The following is an 18,920-nucleotide window of genomic DNA, read 5'->3' on the forward strand; positions in this document are numbered from 1 at the left end:
CTTTGTCACCTAACCTTGCTCTCTTAGGTGGGAGAAAATAAAGAAAGGAAAGTGTTTAATAAATAGCTTGAGATGTGTCATCATCATCATCATTTAGCATCCGTTCTCCATGCTAGCATGGGTTGGACGGTTCAACTGGGGTCTGTGAAGCTGGAAGGCTTCATCAGGCCCAGTCAGATCTGGCAGTGTTTCTACGGCTGGATGCCCTTCCTAACGCCAACCACTCCGTGAGTGTAGTGGGTGCTTTTTACGTGCCACCCGCACAGGTGCCAGACAGAGCTGGCAAACGGCCACGAACGGATGGTGCTTTTACGTGTCACTGGCACGGGGCCATGCGAGGCTGGCAACGGACACGAACGGATGGTGCTTTTACGTGCCACCAACTCGGGGGCCAGACAGAGCTGGCAAACGGCCACGAAACGGATGGTGCTTTTACATGTCACCGGCACGGGGGCCAGGCGAGGTATGATATATATTTGGTACATGAAAAAGCTTCATATGCAATGATGTCCTTTTCTGTTTTCATGCCTGTCTTATGAAAATATCCAAATTATCATAATTATGTCAAATTTGACAACATCTCCATAGAAGGACTTATACATCACACATGTGAATATGTTTTAGTATCTGACATATATCACCAAGTTTGTGTGTGTGTCTGTGTGTTTGTGACAAGTATTCACAAGACCTTTAGTAATATATAAAAGTATCCATCTAAAACATCATTTTGAAAATATTCTCTTCCTTGTTTACTATTTAAATATTATTTAAATATTTTTCAGAATTTCCACTCTTTATTTGTTAATTCATTTGGAAAAGATGGTTCCAAGATAAATAAGATGAACAAACAGGTAAACCAGCTGAATCAAAATTAGAAGTATTTCAATGTAAAAGTTGAGAATAATGCTGCTATTATTACGGAAGGTATTTCTCTGTTAAAGAAGTGCAGGTGTGGCTGTGTGGTAAGAAGCTTGCTTCCCAACCACATGGTTCTGGGTTCAGTCCTACTACATGGTACCTTGGTAAAGTGTCTTCTGCTATAGCTTTGGGCCAACCAAAGCTATAGTAAGTGGAGTGGATTTGGTTGAGAGAAACTAAAAGAAGCCTGTCATGTGTATATATATATATATATATATATATACACACACAATTTATAAGTAAGGGCAAAAGAAAAAATTTCTAATGCCAAAATATGCCCTTACTTATAAATTGTTTATAAATTTAACCTTTAAAGGTAGTTTTTTCGAAAAATTTTATCCTATATTAGATATATATATATATATATATATATCTAATATAGGATAAAATTTATATTGGATAAAATATATATGTATATATATATATATATATATATATATATAAAGCAAATGTAAAGATAAGCAAGTTAGAGAGATCAATTTATAAAGTATATTAAATACATGAAATACAATAAAGTATATATGTTTACATATAAAAAGGTCTCCAACAGCTGTTTCTGGGGGCTCAAGTCCCAGAATAATGCTTGTAGATTAATTCCATCATAGACTGAGATGAACTCCCACCTTCAGGGAAGAGATCTTATATTTGAGGTGTTAATCTATTGATCTGTCTAACTTGCTTATCCATACATTTATGTCTTTACCCACTCAAGTTTAAATCTCTTGAGCACTACAAAGTGTATTCTATACAAAGAATATCTGATTCTCATCTATGAACTGTGTGTATATATATATATCTGTAAATATAATATGTGACAATTATTTGGTAGCTACGATAAAACTCCAAGTTTTGGATGTCAGGGCAGAAGTCCACACCGGCATCTCTTCAGTTATCGGGCCATCAAAAAATGCTATGAAAATGACTGTTAAACAAAGGAAAATTACTCTTTGATTGACCTTTATTAAGGCAAAAGAGCCATTAGAATGACCGCTAAATAAGGGGAGGGAGTAAAAAGTAAAGGAGTAAAAATGCTCATAGCAATCACGTAAGCGCACATGTCCATACACACACATACGTGCACGTACACCCACATACGTGTGCATATGCTCATCCACACTTACTTGAAACACAAACATGCGCACCCACACGTATGCCAAAAAATATATATATACATACCCGCATACATGCACACACACACACACACACATGTGTACACAAAAAATTCCATAAACACGTCTATATATGCACATGCACAAGAAAAAATGCAGGGTGGAAGGTAAAATACAGAAAAAATGTGTTGAAAAATATATCTCTTATTATAAAAGGCAGATTTTATCTGCCTCCCTTTGGGAGTTATACAAATCTACAATATAGGATTTCTTCAATTACAATTTACCTGGCATTTTTAAGAGTACAATGCATCGCGTCATGCCAGGTCCAGTTTTTAAAATTTAAACTCCAATTAAGCAAAATTTACAGAAAACTCACATTCTGGTGTGTGTGTCAAATGCTTTTCTTAGCCTGGTTTACACCACACGCAAACGCACACACACAGTGGGCAACGAATAAAATGAAACTAATTCACTTACTGTAGTGAGTGATTCTTTCACTCTGCCTCCCACTTCCTCTTTCCACACATACACACGCAAATATATAAATAAAATTGTAAGCTAACGTGCGTGTGTGTGTGTGTGTGTGCGCGCGCGTGTGTGTGTGACGGTGCGTGTGTGTGTGTGTGTGCGTGCGTGTGCGTGCGTGAGTGTGTGACAGGAAAGTTTTTTTAGACGAATATAACACCTATATCCAAGTAGCAGAAAGATAAGACAGTAAGGTGTGATTTGAGGGAGATTTGGCTGCTATTTCTACCATGTCTAGCTGCCATGTAGGGGTCTCCCTCATAGGCTCATACATACATATATACATAGATAAGACAGTAAGGTGTGATTTGGGGGAAATTTTGCTGCTATTTCTACCAGGTCTAGCTACCATGTAGAGGTCCCCCTCAATTCTTTTATTCTTCTGCTTTTTCCAGCCATTGCTCTGTGGCCATGCTGGGGCAATGCCTTGAAGAATTGTAGTTTAATGAATCAACTCCAGTTTTATTTTTGTAAGCATTGTACTTATTCTATCTGTTTCCTTTGTCAAACCACTAGGTGACAGGGATGTAAACAAACCAACATTCGTTGTCAAGCAGTGGTGGAGGACAATCACAAGCACAGACACGCACACACACACACATACATGCATACACATATACACACATACATACATACATACATATATATATATATGTGTGTATATATATATATTGCAGCGTGGAAGGTGTTTGTAAGCCATTTAAGAAACACACAAAAACCGTTACATTCACTTCAACATTTAAATTTAATTTGCCAAAATATTTTCGTCACTTTGAGACCGCGACCTGTTCACTGACAAAAAATCGTGCTAACAGGTCGCGGTCTCAAAGCGACGAAAATATTTTGACAAATTAAATTTAAATGTTGAAGTGAATCTAACGGTTTTTGTGTGTTTCTTAAATGGCTTATAAACACCTTCAACGCTGCAACTGTTTTCGTTCCAGCACACAATCTCAGATCAAGTCACTTGCTATGCAAGTACATCTCTGTAACTATATATATATTTATATATATATATATATATGTATATTGGTAAAAACAGTAAGATAACAAAAGAAAGAAAGAGACCTCAATATTATGTAAATAGAGGAAATCTTTATATATAAAAGTGAGGTTGTGTGTCTGTCTCCTACGATTTAGATTCCTAACTACTCCCACATTTTGCGGTGCAGTTTAACCAAAACCGGGTATCTTATAGTCGTGATTCATATCGAGACCGTCTGGGTATTAGCGCGCGTCTACGATGAGTCTACGATTTAAAAAAAAATTTACCATCAATTTTTCCCATTTTTAATCCATTTTTGACATATATAAGGGAAGTAACTCTCTAAAATTTATTATTAAATCTCAGAACGTAAAAAGCTACAGTAACACCCCTCCCCCTTTGTGGTTAGCCATATTGAGATGGCTATTATACTTTACATCTCTAAAAATGCTTATATAATTATTTCCCTTACAAACCCGAGCAACGCCGGGCGATACTGCTAGTGAGCAATAAAAATATAAACCAATATCTCTATAAATATGTAAAAAATATATAAGAAATATTTATCCACATGTGGACATGTCCACATGTGGCTAAATATTTGTTACGTTTTTGGTCCTCCTGAGATCACAGATAGAACTTGCCTTTTATATTGTGTCCACATACAAGTTTTTTATCCCTCTATACTTTTTACTTATATTTCTTATATATTTTTTACATATTTATAGAGATATTGGTTTATATTTTTGTTTCTCATATATTTTTTTAACACATTTTTGCTGCATTTTACCTTCCACTCTGTGTTTTTTTGAAGTAAGTAGCTGAGAATTTCAAAGATATGTGTACCCTTAATATGAATTCTTGGGTATAATCAGTGCAGCTTATTGTGTATCAAAGTTAGCTCTCTGGATTATAGACACAGCCAATTTGATGAGCTTTCAAGCAGTTTATCTAGTTATACATTCACTGGAGCTCATAAATATTTACCAGACCTTCTTATTTATGCATTTGGCATTCTAACCAGAGTTATCTGGCAGACATACACTGCATTTCTGTTTATATCAAAAGACAGACAACGATAGGGATGGAAGTAGTAATAATATTGACTAGCACTATGACCCGGCAACGCCAGGTCATAGTGCTAGTGCATGCATATACAGCTGCGTACGTGCGCACATACACACGAGTACTGTCCAAATCTCTGACCAATCACATACAGCTAGCTGGCATTCAAGTGGCGTATCAAGTTTCAGGCATTTTGATTGGGTTTTGGATAGAAAATTCACAAAAAAGTCACTTCTGTTGATTTTTTAATGGTTTTGCAGGGTGACTGGGGAAATGTAAAGATATGCATGACCACCCTTGGACGGTTTTGAATGACCATAGAAAGTGCGAGCCCTCTAACTGAAAAATTGTGGATTTCTATAAAGGACACACACACACACACACACACAGACATTTTGCAGTTTATATATAGATAGATGATGATGATCATATTTATGCAGTGATATATTGTGAGAAGAATGGAGAAGACTAAACTACTTTTTTATTATTGCAATGCACACTATTGTTTTGTTTTCGTTATTTAGGAACTTCAAAAGCAACTTTTAGTCGTAAAGGAAAAGCTTGAAAAACAGAAGCTTAAAGAACCAAAGGCACTTGAAGAATTCAGTTCTTGGATGGCTAATTTTGACCCTTTGCTTGATACTTTGGAAATTCCTGGTTAGTTATAAATGCACCTTAATCAAATTTACTATATTGCTGTTTCAAATAATTCATTTGTCTTTTGTTATATACTCTTTACTCTCTTTTACTCTTTTACTTGTTTCAGTCATTTGACTGCAGCCATGCTGGAGCACCGCCTTTAGTCGAGCAAATCGACCCCGAGACTTATTCTTTGTAAGCCCAGTACTTATTCTATCGGTCTCTTTTGCCGAACCGCTAAGTGACGTGGACGTAAACACACCAGCATCGGTTGTCAAGCAATGCTAGAGGGACAAACACAGACACACAAACATATACACACACACACCTATATATATATACATATATATGACAGGCTTCTTTCAGTTTCCGTCTACCACGTCCACTCACAAGGCATTGGTCGGCCCGAGGCTATAGCAGAAGACACTTGCCCAAGATGCCACGCAGAGGGACTGAACCCGGAACCATGTGGTTGGTTAGCAAGCTACTTACCACACAGCCACTCCTGCGCCTATATATATTTTTTCTATATATATATATATATATACAATAGTGTCTCTGTTTTCAAACAACTCTGATCACAAATAAATTATGCTTTATATGAGAATTTTTTGCGTGATAAGATAAAAAAACCAAGGCTGTATAGATATATGAGCATTTATAGATAGAAGGTCTTACAGCTGTTTCTAGGATATTAATTAATAATATCCCTTCATTGGAGACGGTGTGAGAGGAAAGTTAAGTCATAGTTAGTTTCGATGTGATACAAAATAGAAAGTGAGGTGGAGGAAAGAAAATATACATATATATAAAGCATAATTTATTCATGCTCAGAGTTGTTTGAAAACTGAGGTACTACTGTGTGTATATATATATATATACATTGCTTAATGTAAAATAAATGGAATGCTCAGTACATGGTGTAGAGTATCATCATCATCACCACCGTCATCATTTAACGTGTATTTTCCATGCTGGTATTGGTTGGACAGTTTGGCAGGAACTGGCCAGCTGAAGGGCCATTCAGGTCCCAGTCATCTGTTTTGGCATTGTTTTGTATGGCTTGATGCCCTTCCTAATGCCAACCACTTTATAAAGTGTATTGGGTGCTCCCATCTGGCCTGGCATGGGTGCTTGTAATGTGGTGCCAGCACAAGTGCTCTTTACATTGTGCCAATATGGATGCTTTTTATGTAGTACCAACATGTGTGCACTTTATGTAGTGCCAGCATTGGTGCCTTTTACATAGCACTGACATGAGTGCTTTTTACATGGAACCAGTACTTATGGGGCCACCAAGTGCCTTACAAGACAAGGACACCTCAATTGATAAGAGAGAAACTGAAAGAAGTGGTCGTGTGCTAAGTGAGATGTTGGAGTATGTATGTATGCTTGTTCCTTCTCGAGCCATGCCTGGCTCATAACGGCTGGTTTCCCAGTTTCCTTGGCATATAGGTTCCCCACCTGGATGGGACGCCGGTCCATTGCAGGTGAGCTGCAAGATGCAAGAGGAAAGAGTGAGAGAAAGTTGTGGCAAATGAGTCAGCAGAAGTTCGCCATTACCTTCTGCCAGAGCCATGTGGAGCTTAGGTGTTTCACTCATAAACACACACATCGCTCTGTCTGAGATTCGAACCCACGATCCCTCAACCGTGAGTCCGCTGCTCTATCCACTAGGCCATGTGCCTCCACAGGTTGGAGTATGGTAGAGTGTCAATGATAGCTGTCTTACTACAAACAAGATACTTGGCTACCCCAGTAGGATAAGGAACCAGAGGGACATGGGAGTGAGAGAGAGAAAAAGATAGAGACAGTGAAAAAGAGAAGGCCTACCCACAGGGAACAGTGGGGTGGGGAGCATAAGTAGCACAGATGGGATAGAGGAGATATTTATAGATAGCAAGTGATGTTAAGAGGAAACTGGAGGGACCTGCAGTTCTGGGGAAGATGATGTGGTGTATGCGAGAGATTCAAAATAAAGGCACCTACCTTCTCTTCACTCAGATGGAGACCCTTCAGCGGTAATGGATCCTTCAACACAGCCCGACCCAAAACGCTAGAAATAGCAGCTGCTTCTCCCAACCTTAACAATGTGCTGACCCGACTTCCTCGCTCGGCGACCGCGATCGAAAGGCCGAATGCCACCCTACCTGCGCACGCATCACTGCTGCCCCTTCCGGTCAGCCCCAAGTTCCGGTCAGCTCCCCAGGTGCTGACATCATCCCACAGATGATAGTCAGTGAGTTTTGCCAGAGGACAGAGTTGTGTGTGTGTGAGGGGAAGGAGAGGAGAGTTATAGCCATAAGGACATGCTTGTATGTCTGAATGGCCACGATTTTATATAGCTTGATGTGTCTTCTCAACCACAACAAATTGCCAAAGATCTCAGTCCCTTAACTTCTCAGTTGAGGTTCAATATCTGAAGATCCTTTCTCACCGCATTGTCCCATCATCATCATTGTTTGACCGTGGTTGAGACAATGGAATTTACCATGCTACGCCAGACTTTACGGAGATCCTGTTGCTGGATGCCTGTATCCTTAGAGATTACATCAAGGTAGGAGAGCGTGCGCCCTCTGGTATCGCGAGTAGATGGCTTCCAGAGGAGAAGAGTAGAAATTACCTCGTTTTCAGCTCTACAATAATGTCCAGCAAACTGGACTCTCCTACCTTTCACAAGAGATGATACAGGTGGTAGTTTTCCATATATTTGTATTTTGGTTGGATGACGCTTCCACGAGAGATTTTGAGCTCTCATAAGGAGGCAAGTGTAAGTTCCATCCAACCGCCTCTCAAGCTTCTTCAATCGTTATTGGTTGAAATTGCAGAAATTGAAGGAAAAAAAAAACATCTTCCCACAATGTTCTGAGCCATATAGTAGAATTGGTTCAACTGTGGCTTTGAAGATTTTAAGTTTGAAGTCTCTACTTAGATTCGTCCCATGCTTTGTCCCATGTCTTCCTGGGTCTACCACTTCCACAGGTTTCTTCCACAATTAGAGATTAGCAATTCTTTATGCTGCTGTCCTCCTCCATATGCATCACCTGACCATACCTGCACTTTCTTCTCTCTTGCACACTGCATATAATGCCTCTTGAAACTAAAGCTGAGAGTTTGTCCTGCAACTCAAGGTTCATACCACAGTAAACTTTAGGTGAAACTGATATGACTCCGTATTGGTGTGTATATGTATATTGATGTATGTGGGTGGTCTGGCACTTGTGTTTGTTCATTAGGTATTTCATTGGTTGTATGTGTTATATCTGTGGGATAATATTTCTTGTAACTGACGGTGGGTGGTGGGGGGTTATTCATTTATTTATGGTACATTGGTGGGTTGGTGGTATGTGTTTATATGCAAGCTGGCAGAAACGTTAGCACGCTGGGCGAAATGCGTAGCCGTATTTCGTCTGCCGTTACATTCTGAGTTCAAATTTTGCCAAGGTCGACTTTGCCTTTCATCCTTTCGGGGTCGATTAAATAAGTACCAGTTACACACTGGGGTCGATGTAATCGACTTGATCCATTTGTCTGTCCTTGTTTGTCCCCTCTGTGTTTAGACCCTTGTGGGTAGTAAAGAAATAGGTATGTGTTTATATTTGTTTATTTTAAGTAATTTTATTCTGTGTGTGTGTGTGTGTGTGTGTGTGTGTGTGTGTGTGTGTGTGTGTGTGTGTGTGTGCGCGTGCGTGCGTGCGTGTGTGGAATTTTTCAGTTGGATGGTTTGAATGGTTTTATTTGAAAAATATTTATTGGAGAAGAAAAGGTGTTTTTTTTTAACTATTCTTTATGGGTTGGACTGTTTGTCCAAAGCTGGTGAGCTGCACCAGGTTCCATTCTGATTTGGTTTAGTTTCTACAGCGGTTGCCCTTCCTAACACCAACCACTTTACAGTATGTCCTGGGTGCTTTAACATGGTGCCAACATGAGCACTTTTATGTGGCATCAACACAAATGTTTTTTTATCTGACACTGGCACAGGACTCTTGCAAACCAATCCTCTTCACCAGGTGAAGTGTCCTTAACACTTCTGCTGTGAAGGAGGGTCTTCCGTGTGTGGCAATTTAACCCTTTAATATTTAAACCGGCCATTTCCGGCCCAAATATCCTACTTGTTTTATGTTCAGACTGGCCATATTCAGCCTCTCACACCTACCCTACAATGTCATTCTAAAAATAAGCAACCACATCATCAAAATCTTAAAGCTACAAGATAATGCATGGTTACTTCAAAACAGTGTGAATCAAAAAGCATTAAATTTGATGGAGTACTCTGAGTATTAAAGTGTTAAATACTATTTCCTTGTATGTGTTTTAAGTTTTTCAGTTGATTGTATTGAATGGGTTTAATTGAAAAATGTAACCCTTTTGATACCAACTCACCCAAGACTACCCCTGGTCCTATAATGAATCCTGTTTTAAGGACTTCGAAGGTTGCAGGTTCCCTACTTGTTATATATAATAAACCATCATTGTGATTTTTTTTTAAATCCAGCTTTATTATAATGCACTATTGATCTTATTTTCTAGGTCAGTATCATGGATTTAGTAAACCTTTACTAGAATATCATATAAAAATCTCTGGCTTTGACCAACAGGTAAGTTATTGAAATATTTTATTTTAGATTGTTCTTAATATTTACTCCTAGGTCAGCCTTTATTAAGCAGACCTATGATCAAAAGAATAACCCGCTCCCATTTTGTTTTTTGTATAGATGTTATATCTCTAATACTACATTATCCAATGTAATTTTCGATATCGTTTTAAAGATGGTAGTTGTACGTTAAGGGTATTTTGGCTACCTTTTCTGACAGGCTGAAAAACCAAAAGATTCACCTATGGTTAATACATCCTATTTGATTTCTTTTAGTTCTAAATTCAAACTTACTCTATGATCAATGATAAAAGTACTAGGAATATAATAAGGAGAGACTTAATGATTCCACATTCATTTTCAAAATGTTAACCTTGCCAAAAGAAATCACTATTATAACATCCATATATTAAACTGTTTTGATTTTCGATTATGCTAATAAGAACAGTGTGGAAGCAGAAGGTTGTTAAATGGCAAACAGGAAATAAGTGAATGATAATAGAAGTAAAATGAAAATGGGTCAAAGGATGATTGCCTTATTTATAACTTCTTTCTTAACTCTTTATTTGTGCCTTAATGTTTTTCTCATTTGTGAAGAGAAAACAGTTTTCTTTCTTTCGTTTCATATTTCCTTATACTATTCAATTTATGTTTATGGTCTACTAATTACTTTTCTAAGGTAACAAGCTTGGAGAATCATTAACACATTGGATAAAATGCTTAGTGATATTACTTCTGCCGTTACATTCTGAGTTCAGATTCCACCGAGGTCGACTTTGCCTTTCATCCTTTCGGGGTTGATAAATTAAGTACCAGTTATGCACTGGGGTCGATATAATCGACTTAATCTGTTTGTCCGTCTTTGTGTGTCCTCTCTGTGTTTAGCCCCTTGTGGGTAGTAAAGAAATAGGTATTACTTCTGGCTCATTACATTCTGGGTTCAACCCCCACTAAAGTCAACTTTGCCTTTTATTCCATTGGAATCAATAAAATAAACTACTAGTCAAGTTCTGGGGTTAATGTAATGTATGAAAAGCTCCTGGCGTTGAGTAACAGAAAATCTAAGTGGATCAGTTAATTATAATTTTATTCAACATATTCCGCTCTCGGTTTCACACACTTATTGCAGCGATCTTTCAGTTTTTCTAATCCCTGTAAAAGAACTCAGAAGGTTGAGCCGCCATCCAAACATTTCACAGTACCCTTAAAGCCAGAAACTTTTCAGTATCCCTTCATATATATATATATAATCATATAATTGACAGTTCCGTGGTAGATAAAGCAATTAAGGATATCAAGACAGAAAAAGCACCTGGCCCATCAGGAATCACCGCTAAGATGCTTTAAATATCTGGCAGTGTGGGTTATGGTCTAGTCACCTGTATTGTAAATCAGGTGGTTCACAAAGGAGTCATATCCAATGACTGGTGTAGCAGCACCATAGTCAACTGCTACAAAGGTAAAGGTGATGCTTTAGAGAGAAATAATTATTGAGGTATCAAATTGCTGGACTAGGTAATGAAAGTTACGGGGAGAGCCATAGCTCAAATAATTAGGGAGAGAGTTAGCTTAGTTGAGATGCAGTTTGGTTTTGTGCCAGGGAGAAGCACCACTGATGCTATATTTCTGATGAGGAAATGGTAAGAGAAATACATAGCCTAAGATAAACTTCTGTACTTGGCTTTTGTTGACTTGGGGAAAGCCTTTGACAGGGTCCCCCAATCTCTTTTCTGGTGGTCAGTGCAGAAACTAGGATAGACGAGCGGTTGGTGAGAGCTGTACAAGCTATGTACAGGGATGCTACCAGTAAGGTGAGAATTGGCAATGAGTACAGCGAAGAATTCAGGGTACAAGTAGGGGTTCACCAAGGATCAGTGCTCAGCCCTGTCTTGTTCATCATAGTCCTCCAAGCAATAACAGAGGAATTCAAGACAGGCTACCCCTGGGAGCTCCTCTATGCTGATGACTTTGCTCTAATAGCTGAATCACAACCTGAACTAGAGAAGTTCCAGGTATAGAAGCAAGGTCTAGAATCAAAGGGCCTTAGAGTTAACCTAGCAAAAACCAAAGACTTAGTGAGAACGGAAGCAGACAAATCACAAATTCCTTCAGGTAGATGGCCTTGCTTGATCTGTAGAAAAGGTGTAGGTAGAAACTCCATAAGATGCACCTGGTGTAAGCTTTGGACACATAAGATTTGCAGCAATATAAGAGGAGAGTTAACAGGAAAACAAGCTGTTGTATGTGGAAGATGCACAGGTACAATAAACACTGAAAATGTGTAGAAAATAAACTCCATCAACTGCCAGCTGTATAAAAAAGTGCTGATCTCCAACAGTGGAGGGAACCTGTGGTAGAGATAGACCCAGGAAGACATGGGACAAAGTGGTGAAGCATGCTCCTCAAACTTTGGGCCCTACAGAGGCAATAACTAGTGACCAAGACCTTTGGCGATGTGCTGTGCTTGAGAAGACTTGTCAAGCCAAGTGAAATCATAGTCATGGTAACTGGTACCTGTGCTGGTGGCATGTAAAGAACACTTTTCGAGTGTTGGGCCTCACAGGGACAGTGTGGCTGTGTTCCTTTTGAAAGTTGGGCCTCATAGAAGCAAAGTTCTTTTTGAGTGTTGGGTCTCACGAGGCAATGACCAAGGCCTTTGGCATTATGTCGTTCTTAAGAAGAAGACCCATCAAGCCGAGCAAAATCGCAGTTGTGGCAGATACCGGTGTCACGCAAATGACACCCATCGGTGTTAGGAAGGGCACCCAGCCATAGAAAACCATACCAAATCAGACTGGGGTCTGGTGCAGCCTTTCAACATGCCAGCATGGACAACGGACATTAAATGATGATGATATAACATCATCATCATCATCGTTTAACATGTTTTCCGTGCTGGCATGGATTGGACGGTTTGATAGAGGTCTGGAGAGCCAGCGACTGCACCAGGCTCCAATTTGATCTACAGCTGGATGCCCTTCCTAATGCCAACCACTCTGAGAGTGTAGTGGTTGCTTTTTATGTGCCACTGGCACAGGAGCTAGTCGGGTGGACCTGTCATTGACAACATTCAGATGGTCCTTTTTGCATGCCACCAGCATGAGGGCCAGTCAGGGAGACCTGGCATCAGCCACGTTTGGATGGTGCTTTTTACATGCCACTAGCATGGGAGCCAGTCAGGCCGAACTGGGAGTGACCGTGTTCAGATGGTGCTTTTTACGTGCTACCGGCACAGGAGCCTGTCAGGGGCACAGGCCACAGCTACAATATTGGTTTTACATGACTCAACAGGTCTTCTCAAGCATATCATATCACCGGACACATCAGGGGTACTCTTAACCGGGCCAGACATCACAAAACTCTTGAACCTTGAGTCGCTCTGTTACTTCTACTAAATATTAATAAAAATAAAACCTATGGCACAGGAGTGGCTGTGTGATAAGTAGCCTGCTTACCAACCACATGGTTCTAGGTTCAGTCCCACTGCGTGACACCTTGGGCAAGTGTCTTCTACTGTAGCCTCGGGCCGACAAAAGCCTTGTGAGTGGATGTAGTAAATGAAACTGAAAGAAGTCTGTCATATATACTCTACTCTTACTCTCTTTTACTTGTTTCAGTCATTTGACTGTGGCCATGCTGGAGCACTGCCTTTAGTCGAGCAAATCGACCCCGGGACTTATTCTTTTGTAAGCCCAGTACTTATTCTATCGGCCTCTTTTGCCGAACCGCTAAGTAACGGGGACATAAACACACCAGCATCGGTTGTCAAGCAATGCTAGGGGGACAAACACAGACACACAAACACACACACGTATGTATATATATATATACGACGGGCTTCTTTCAGTTTCCATCTACCAAATCCACTCACAAGGCTTTGGTCGGCCCGAGGCTATAGAAGAAGACACTTGCCCAAGGTGCCACGCATATATGTATGTGTGTGTATATGTTTGTACGTCTGTGTGTCCCCGCCACTACCATCACTTGACAACCAATGCTGGTGTGTTTATGTCCCCGTAACTCAGCGGTGTGGCAAAAGAGACTAATAGAGTAAATACTAGGCTTTCAAAGAATAAGTCCTAGGGTCAATTTGTTCAACTATAGGTGGTGCTCCAGCATGACCGCAGTCTAATGACTGAAGCAAATAAATGAATATGTACAGAATGGGGTTCCACATAGTTTCTTTCAGCCTAATTCACTCCTAAGGCATTGGTCAGCCCAGGGCTATAGTAGAAGACACTTTCTTGAGTTGACACACAACGAGACTGAACCTGAAATCACTTGGTTGCAAAACAAGCTTCTTAACCTCACACCCATTGTCTTTTTTTCTCTTTCTCTTTTTTAAGGTCCAAACCTTCAGATCATTACAAAAGCCAAGAAAGATTATAATTCGAGGTAACAATCAAAAGGAATATCCCTTCATAGTAAAATGTGGAGAAGATTTACGTCAAGACCAGAGAATTGGACAACTGTCTGAAGTCATCAATGAAATATTTTTTAAAAATTCCATCTGCCAAACCAAGAGATTACAGCTGAAGACATATCAAATTATACCAATGACTACACGGTATGGTTCATTGAAGACATTTTTTTTTGTTTTTATCATCATCTTCGTCATCATCTTTATCATCATCTTCGTCATCATCTTTATCATCATCTTCGTCATCATCTTTATCATCCTCTTCGTCATCATCTTTATCATCATCATCTTTATCATACTTTCCATTAATCCTTAAGCATTAATCCAATATGTAGTTCCTTTTATCTTTTTTTAAAATAGCAGTATGTAAATTTTGAAAGAGACTTGACTACTATTTCTAGTAAGACCAACATTCACATACCGTAAATCCTCAAGTATAGTCCACCCTTGAGTATAATACACAGAGGAGTTTTAGTGGGTTGTACCTCTGAAAAACCTAAACCTTGTGTATAATATGCACCCCTTCTCTAACTTGAGTCATGCGTAATTAAACCAGCAGCACCTGGTCGAACAAACACTTCTGCGCATCATCATCATCATCATCATCGTTTAACGTCCGTTTTCCGTGCTAGCACGGGTTGGACGGTTTCGACCGGGGTCTGGGGAGCCAGGGGCTGCCCCAGGCTCCAGTCTGGTCTGGCAGTGTTTCTACAGCTGGATGCCCTTCCTAACGCCAACCACTCCGCGAGTGTAGTGGGTGCTTTTTACGTGCCACCTGCACAGGTGCCAGAGGGGTCTGGCATTGGCCACGGTTGGTTGGTGCTTTTTATGTGCCACCTGCACAGAAGCCAGTCGGGGCGGTGCTGGCATCGGCCACGTTCGGATGGTGCTTTTTATGTGGGGGAGGGGCAGAAATATAGGGGAGCACCAGTGGAAGGGGGTGTTCGGAGAAACGATGACAGGTTCTAGACAAGTAGAACGTAGGATATCACGAGAGGGGTAATGCATGGTGAAATAGCGTATTGAAGAGGTGGGTTCGAAGATTAGACACCTATAATGGTGGTGGGAGAAGCGACATCCGGTATAGATGGAGCAAAAATATAGAGATATCCGGTATTGGTGGTGGGGGTGGGCAAAGGCGGGTGCACCGCGAATACGCAAAGGTTGATAGACGAGAGAGCGAGGACTTAGACGGGCAAAATAAATAAAGGTACAGTGGAGAAATGGAAGTAGATAAAATAGATAGATAGATAAAAACATGTTTTGAGTGTAGTATGATTGGTCGAGAAGTGAAAATAAGTTTTCAACTTATCTGTACTCAGGATATAGCTGCTAGGTGAATGAGATAGAGCACGTGTGGGGTTGCCTTTTAAGTAAAGTTGACCGGAAGGGGAATTTTTAGACAAGGCGGAAGTGTACTAAAGAAACAAACTTCAAGATGGCGAAGGTTGATAGACGAGAGAGCGAGGATTTGGACGGGCAAAATTAATAAAGGAATACGCAAAGGTTGATAGACGGGCAAAATAAATAAGGGACGGTGGAGAAATGGAAGTAGATAAAATAGATAGATAGATAAAAACATGTTTTGAGTGTAGTATGATTGGTCGAGAAGTGAAAATAAGTTTTCAACTTATCTGTACTCAGGATATAGCTGCTAGGTGAATGAGATATAGCACGTGTGGGGTTGCCTTTTAAGTAAAGTTGACCGGAAGGGGAATTTTTAGACAAGGCGGAAGTGTACTAAAGAAACAGACTTCAAGATGGCGATGGTTGATAGACGAGAGAGCGAGGATTTGGACGGGCAAAATTAATAAAGGAATACGCAAAGGTTGATAGACGAGAGAGCGAGGACTTAGACGGGCAAAATAAATAAGGGACGGTGGAGAAATGGAAGTAGATAAAATAGATAGATAGATAAAAACATGTTTTGAGTGTAGTATGATTGGTCGAGAAGTGAAAATAAGTTTTCAACTTATCTGTTCTCAGGATATAGCTGCTAGGTGAACGGTGATGTTCTTAACTGTTATATGGGAATGTAAATATGTTTACAAATTGTTTTTGTTGCATGTTATTCTGTGTTCTGAATACTTTTATTTTAATAAATGTTGCTTACTGCAAGTTATGGATGATCCTTTTATGACTTCATTGCTTTCAGGCTTAGCTTAAGGTATTTTTGCGCCCGACATCACAAAATGCATCTGAATAAACATTGCCGGACAGCAAATGGAGACTCGAACAATGCTTAGAAAATTTTTTCATTTTTAACCTCATATATAGTACGCACTAGGGACTTTGACCTTTAAATTTTGGGGGGAAAATTTACAGTAGATGTTGCCATATTGGCATGTTTTATTCTCTGTAATTTGGTCTGATATCATCATCATCATCGTCATCATCATCACCACCATCATCATTTAACATCTGTTGTCCATGCTGACAAGCTGGGGAGCTGCATCAGGTGAAATATTTAACCCTTTAGCATCTAAACCAGCCAGATCTAGATTTTCACACTTACCCTACAATGTCATTCTAAAAATAAACAATCACATCATCAAAATCTTCAGGCTATGAGATAATGCATGCTTATTTCAAAACAATGTGAAGGAAGCATTATATTTGACAGAGTAATCTGAATGCTAAAGGTTTAAAATAATTTTTATTCATGATACACAATGTAGATGCACTCAAAACAAATCGTATAATAATTATATAGGGACCGAGACCTTTGACTATATACCATGCTTGAGAAGAATTGTCAGACCAAGTGAAGTGTTAGTTGTGGCTGTTGTTAGTGTCACATATGTGGCATGTAAAAAGCACCTTTCAAGTGTTGGGCCTCATGGAGGCAATGTGGCCAATGCCAGTGTCGTGTAACTAACACTCGTGCAATGCTCTTCTCACTATGTGTGACTTCAACAGGATTTGAACTCAAAACATAAAGGACTAAGCATTTTTGTCCAACGCATTAATGATTCTTCCAGCTCACCACATTATTATTATTATTATTATTATTATTATCATTATTGAGTGAGTGAGAGAGCAGTGCATGCCATCAAAATAACACTGGGGTAAAATATACGAAGCCCAGTATACCCATCATGACTACCCGTCTGATAAAGGTACGCTAGGCACATGCATCACAACCATATGTGCACGACATGGTGATCTCATATCAAGATAAACAGCACATGACCTTGCAAGTGGAGGCCCAGTTAGAATTTTCTTCTGGTCGAGTAACCCATCCTGCTCAAAAGGTCCCTGAATAAGGGTTGTTTAAGGATGTTGAACGAAACACCCATGTTTACAGAGGTGAATTATTCAAACCTCAAAGAATTCCTCTCAAAACATGGCCTTGATGCTCCCCCACTACTTCTACTCGTGATCAGAGATGCACATATCATCAGCCACTAAGGAACATGCTCAACTGGTTAAGGTCAAACAACTGACAAGCAAATCTGTGGTATTGAGTAGAATATTTGCTGTAGCCCATCTTTTATACCAAGGCAAAACAATTTAGATGATAACACTTCCAATCAGTTAAGATCAGAAGCCAAGAGATCCACTGCCTCCTCATCCTCCTCATCTTCCTCCAATTCTGTTTCCGTTTTTTTGCTGAGTGTCTTCTTGACACCTATGGCAGAGAAAATAAACACGCCAAGTTGTCCATTTACAAAGTCATGTGGTAGAGAAAAAGGGGAAGAAAGACAGAGAGAAAAAATAAAAAACTAAACACGAGTGACAATGCTCTTCTCACTATGTGTAACGTACCAGTTAAGACAATCTCTTGCACTTCCTGTATGGATGGTAATCCAGGGATCATTCTTAAATAATTTTCATTTCCTTTTTTAATCATTCCAAGTGTTCCTACAATCACTGGTATTGTAACCATCTTGAGATGCCATATCTTTTCTATTTCAATTAGCAAATCTTTATATTTTCTGAGCTTATCAAATTCTTTTGCTGAAATGTTATGGTCACAGGGTATTCTCATGTCAATCAATAAATAGACTTTATTGCTTTGGTCTTTCACAACAATATCTGGTTTGTTTGCTTTGATGGTCTGATCTGTATGTACTGAGAAGTCCCAAAGAATAGTTACATTTTTCTCCCTCAGTACAAAGTACCCTTTGAAATATTTGTCTTTCCTTTGAGCATTACTAATATAAATGAAATGAAATGGCTTCATCTGGAAAATCAAATTAAACTTGATTTGTTGGCAGCTAAGATTCCGACTTACCACTGCTCCTTGATATAAATATAGCATTGAGTTCTGGTTGAACCAGTTCTAAAATATATATTTGTCTCTTTTTAGTATAATCTGTTTTATTTTTTTTTTGCACTGTTTTTAGTGTTGGACTACTTGAATGCCTTGAAAATGTTCTCACTCTTCAAGATACTCTGCAAAAAGTTTTAGAAGAAAAGGAAAATTACATTATGGAGTAAGTAATGTAAAATCTTTTTTTGTTTTTTTTTTTCACTATCAATTTTAATTAATTTAACTGTTTTACATCATCATTTTAATTGATTTATGTATTTATTCCATATTAGCATTGATTGAACAGATTTGTTCTAGCACAGAATCTCACCATTCATTGAATTCTTTTGTCATCTGATACACGCACAAGGAACACTACCAACTTTCTTTTTTGTATATATCATGG

General features: G+C 39.2%; 1 protein-coding gene across 2 annotated transcripts in view; it reads left to right on the plus strand.

The window, feature by feature from the left end:
- The window catches only part of LOC115211686 (DNA-dependent protein kinase catalytic subunit), a 266,170-nt gene that overhangs the window by 231,333 nt on the left and 15,917 nt on the right, over positions 1 to 18,920 (plus strand). For both annotated transcript variants that reach the window (XM_029780332.2, XM_036503287.1), the window contains exons 85-89: positions 783 to 851; positions 5,130 to 5,262; positions 9,775 to 9,842; positions 14,186 to 14,406; positions 18,609 to 18,698. In XM_029780332.2, the coding sequence (XP_029636192.2) occupies positions 783 to 851; positions 5,130 to 5,262; positions 9,775 to 9,842; positions 14,186 to 14,406; positions 18,609 to 18,698 (581 nt within the window). The remainder of the gene's footprint in view (positions 1 to 782; positions 852 to 5,129; positions 5,263 to 9,774; positions 9,843 to 14,185; positions 14,407 to 18,608; positions 18,699 to 18,920) is intronic.

Source organism: Octopus sinensis, linkage group LG5 (assembly GCF_006345805.1).
Source record: "Octopus sinensis linkage group LG5, ASM634580v1, whole genome shotgun sequence".
Classification (NCBI taxonomy): Eukaryota; Metazoa; Mollusca; class Cephalopoda; order Octopoda; family Octopodidae; genus Octopus; species Octopus sinensis.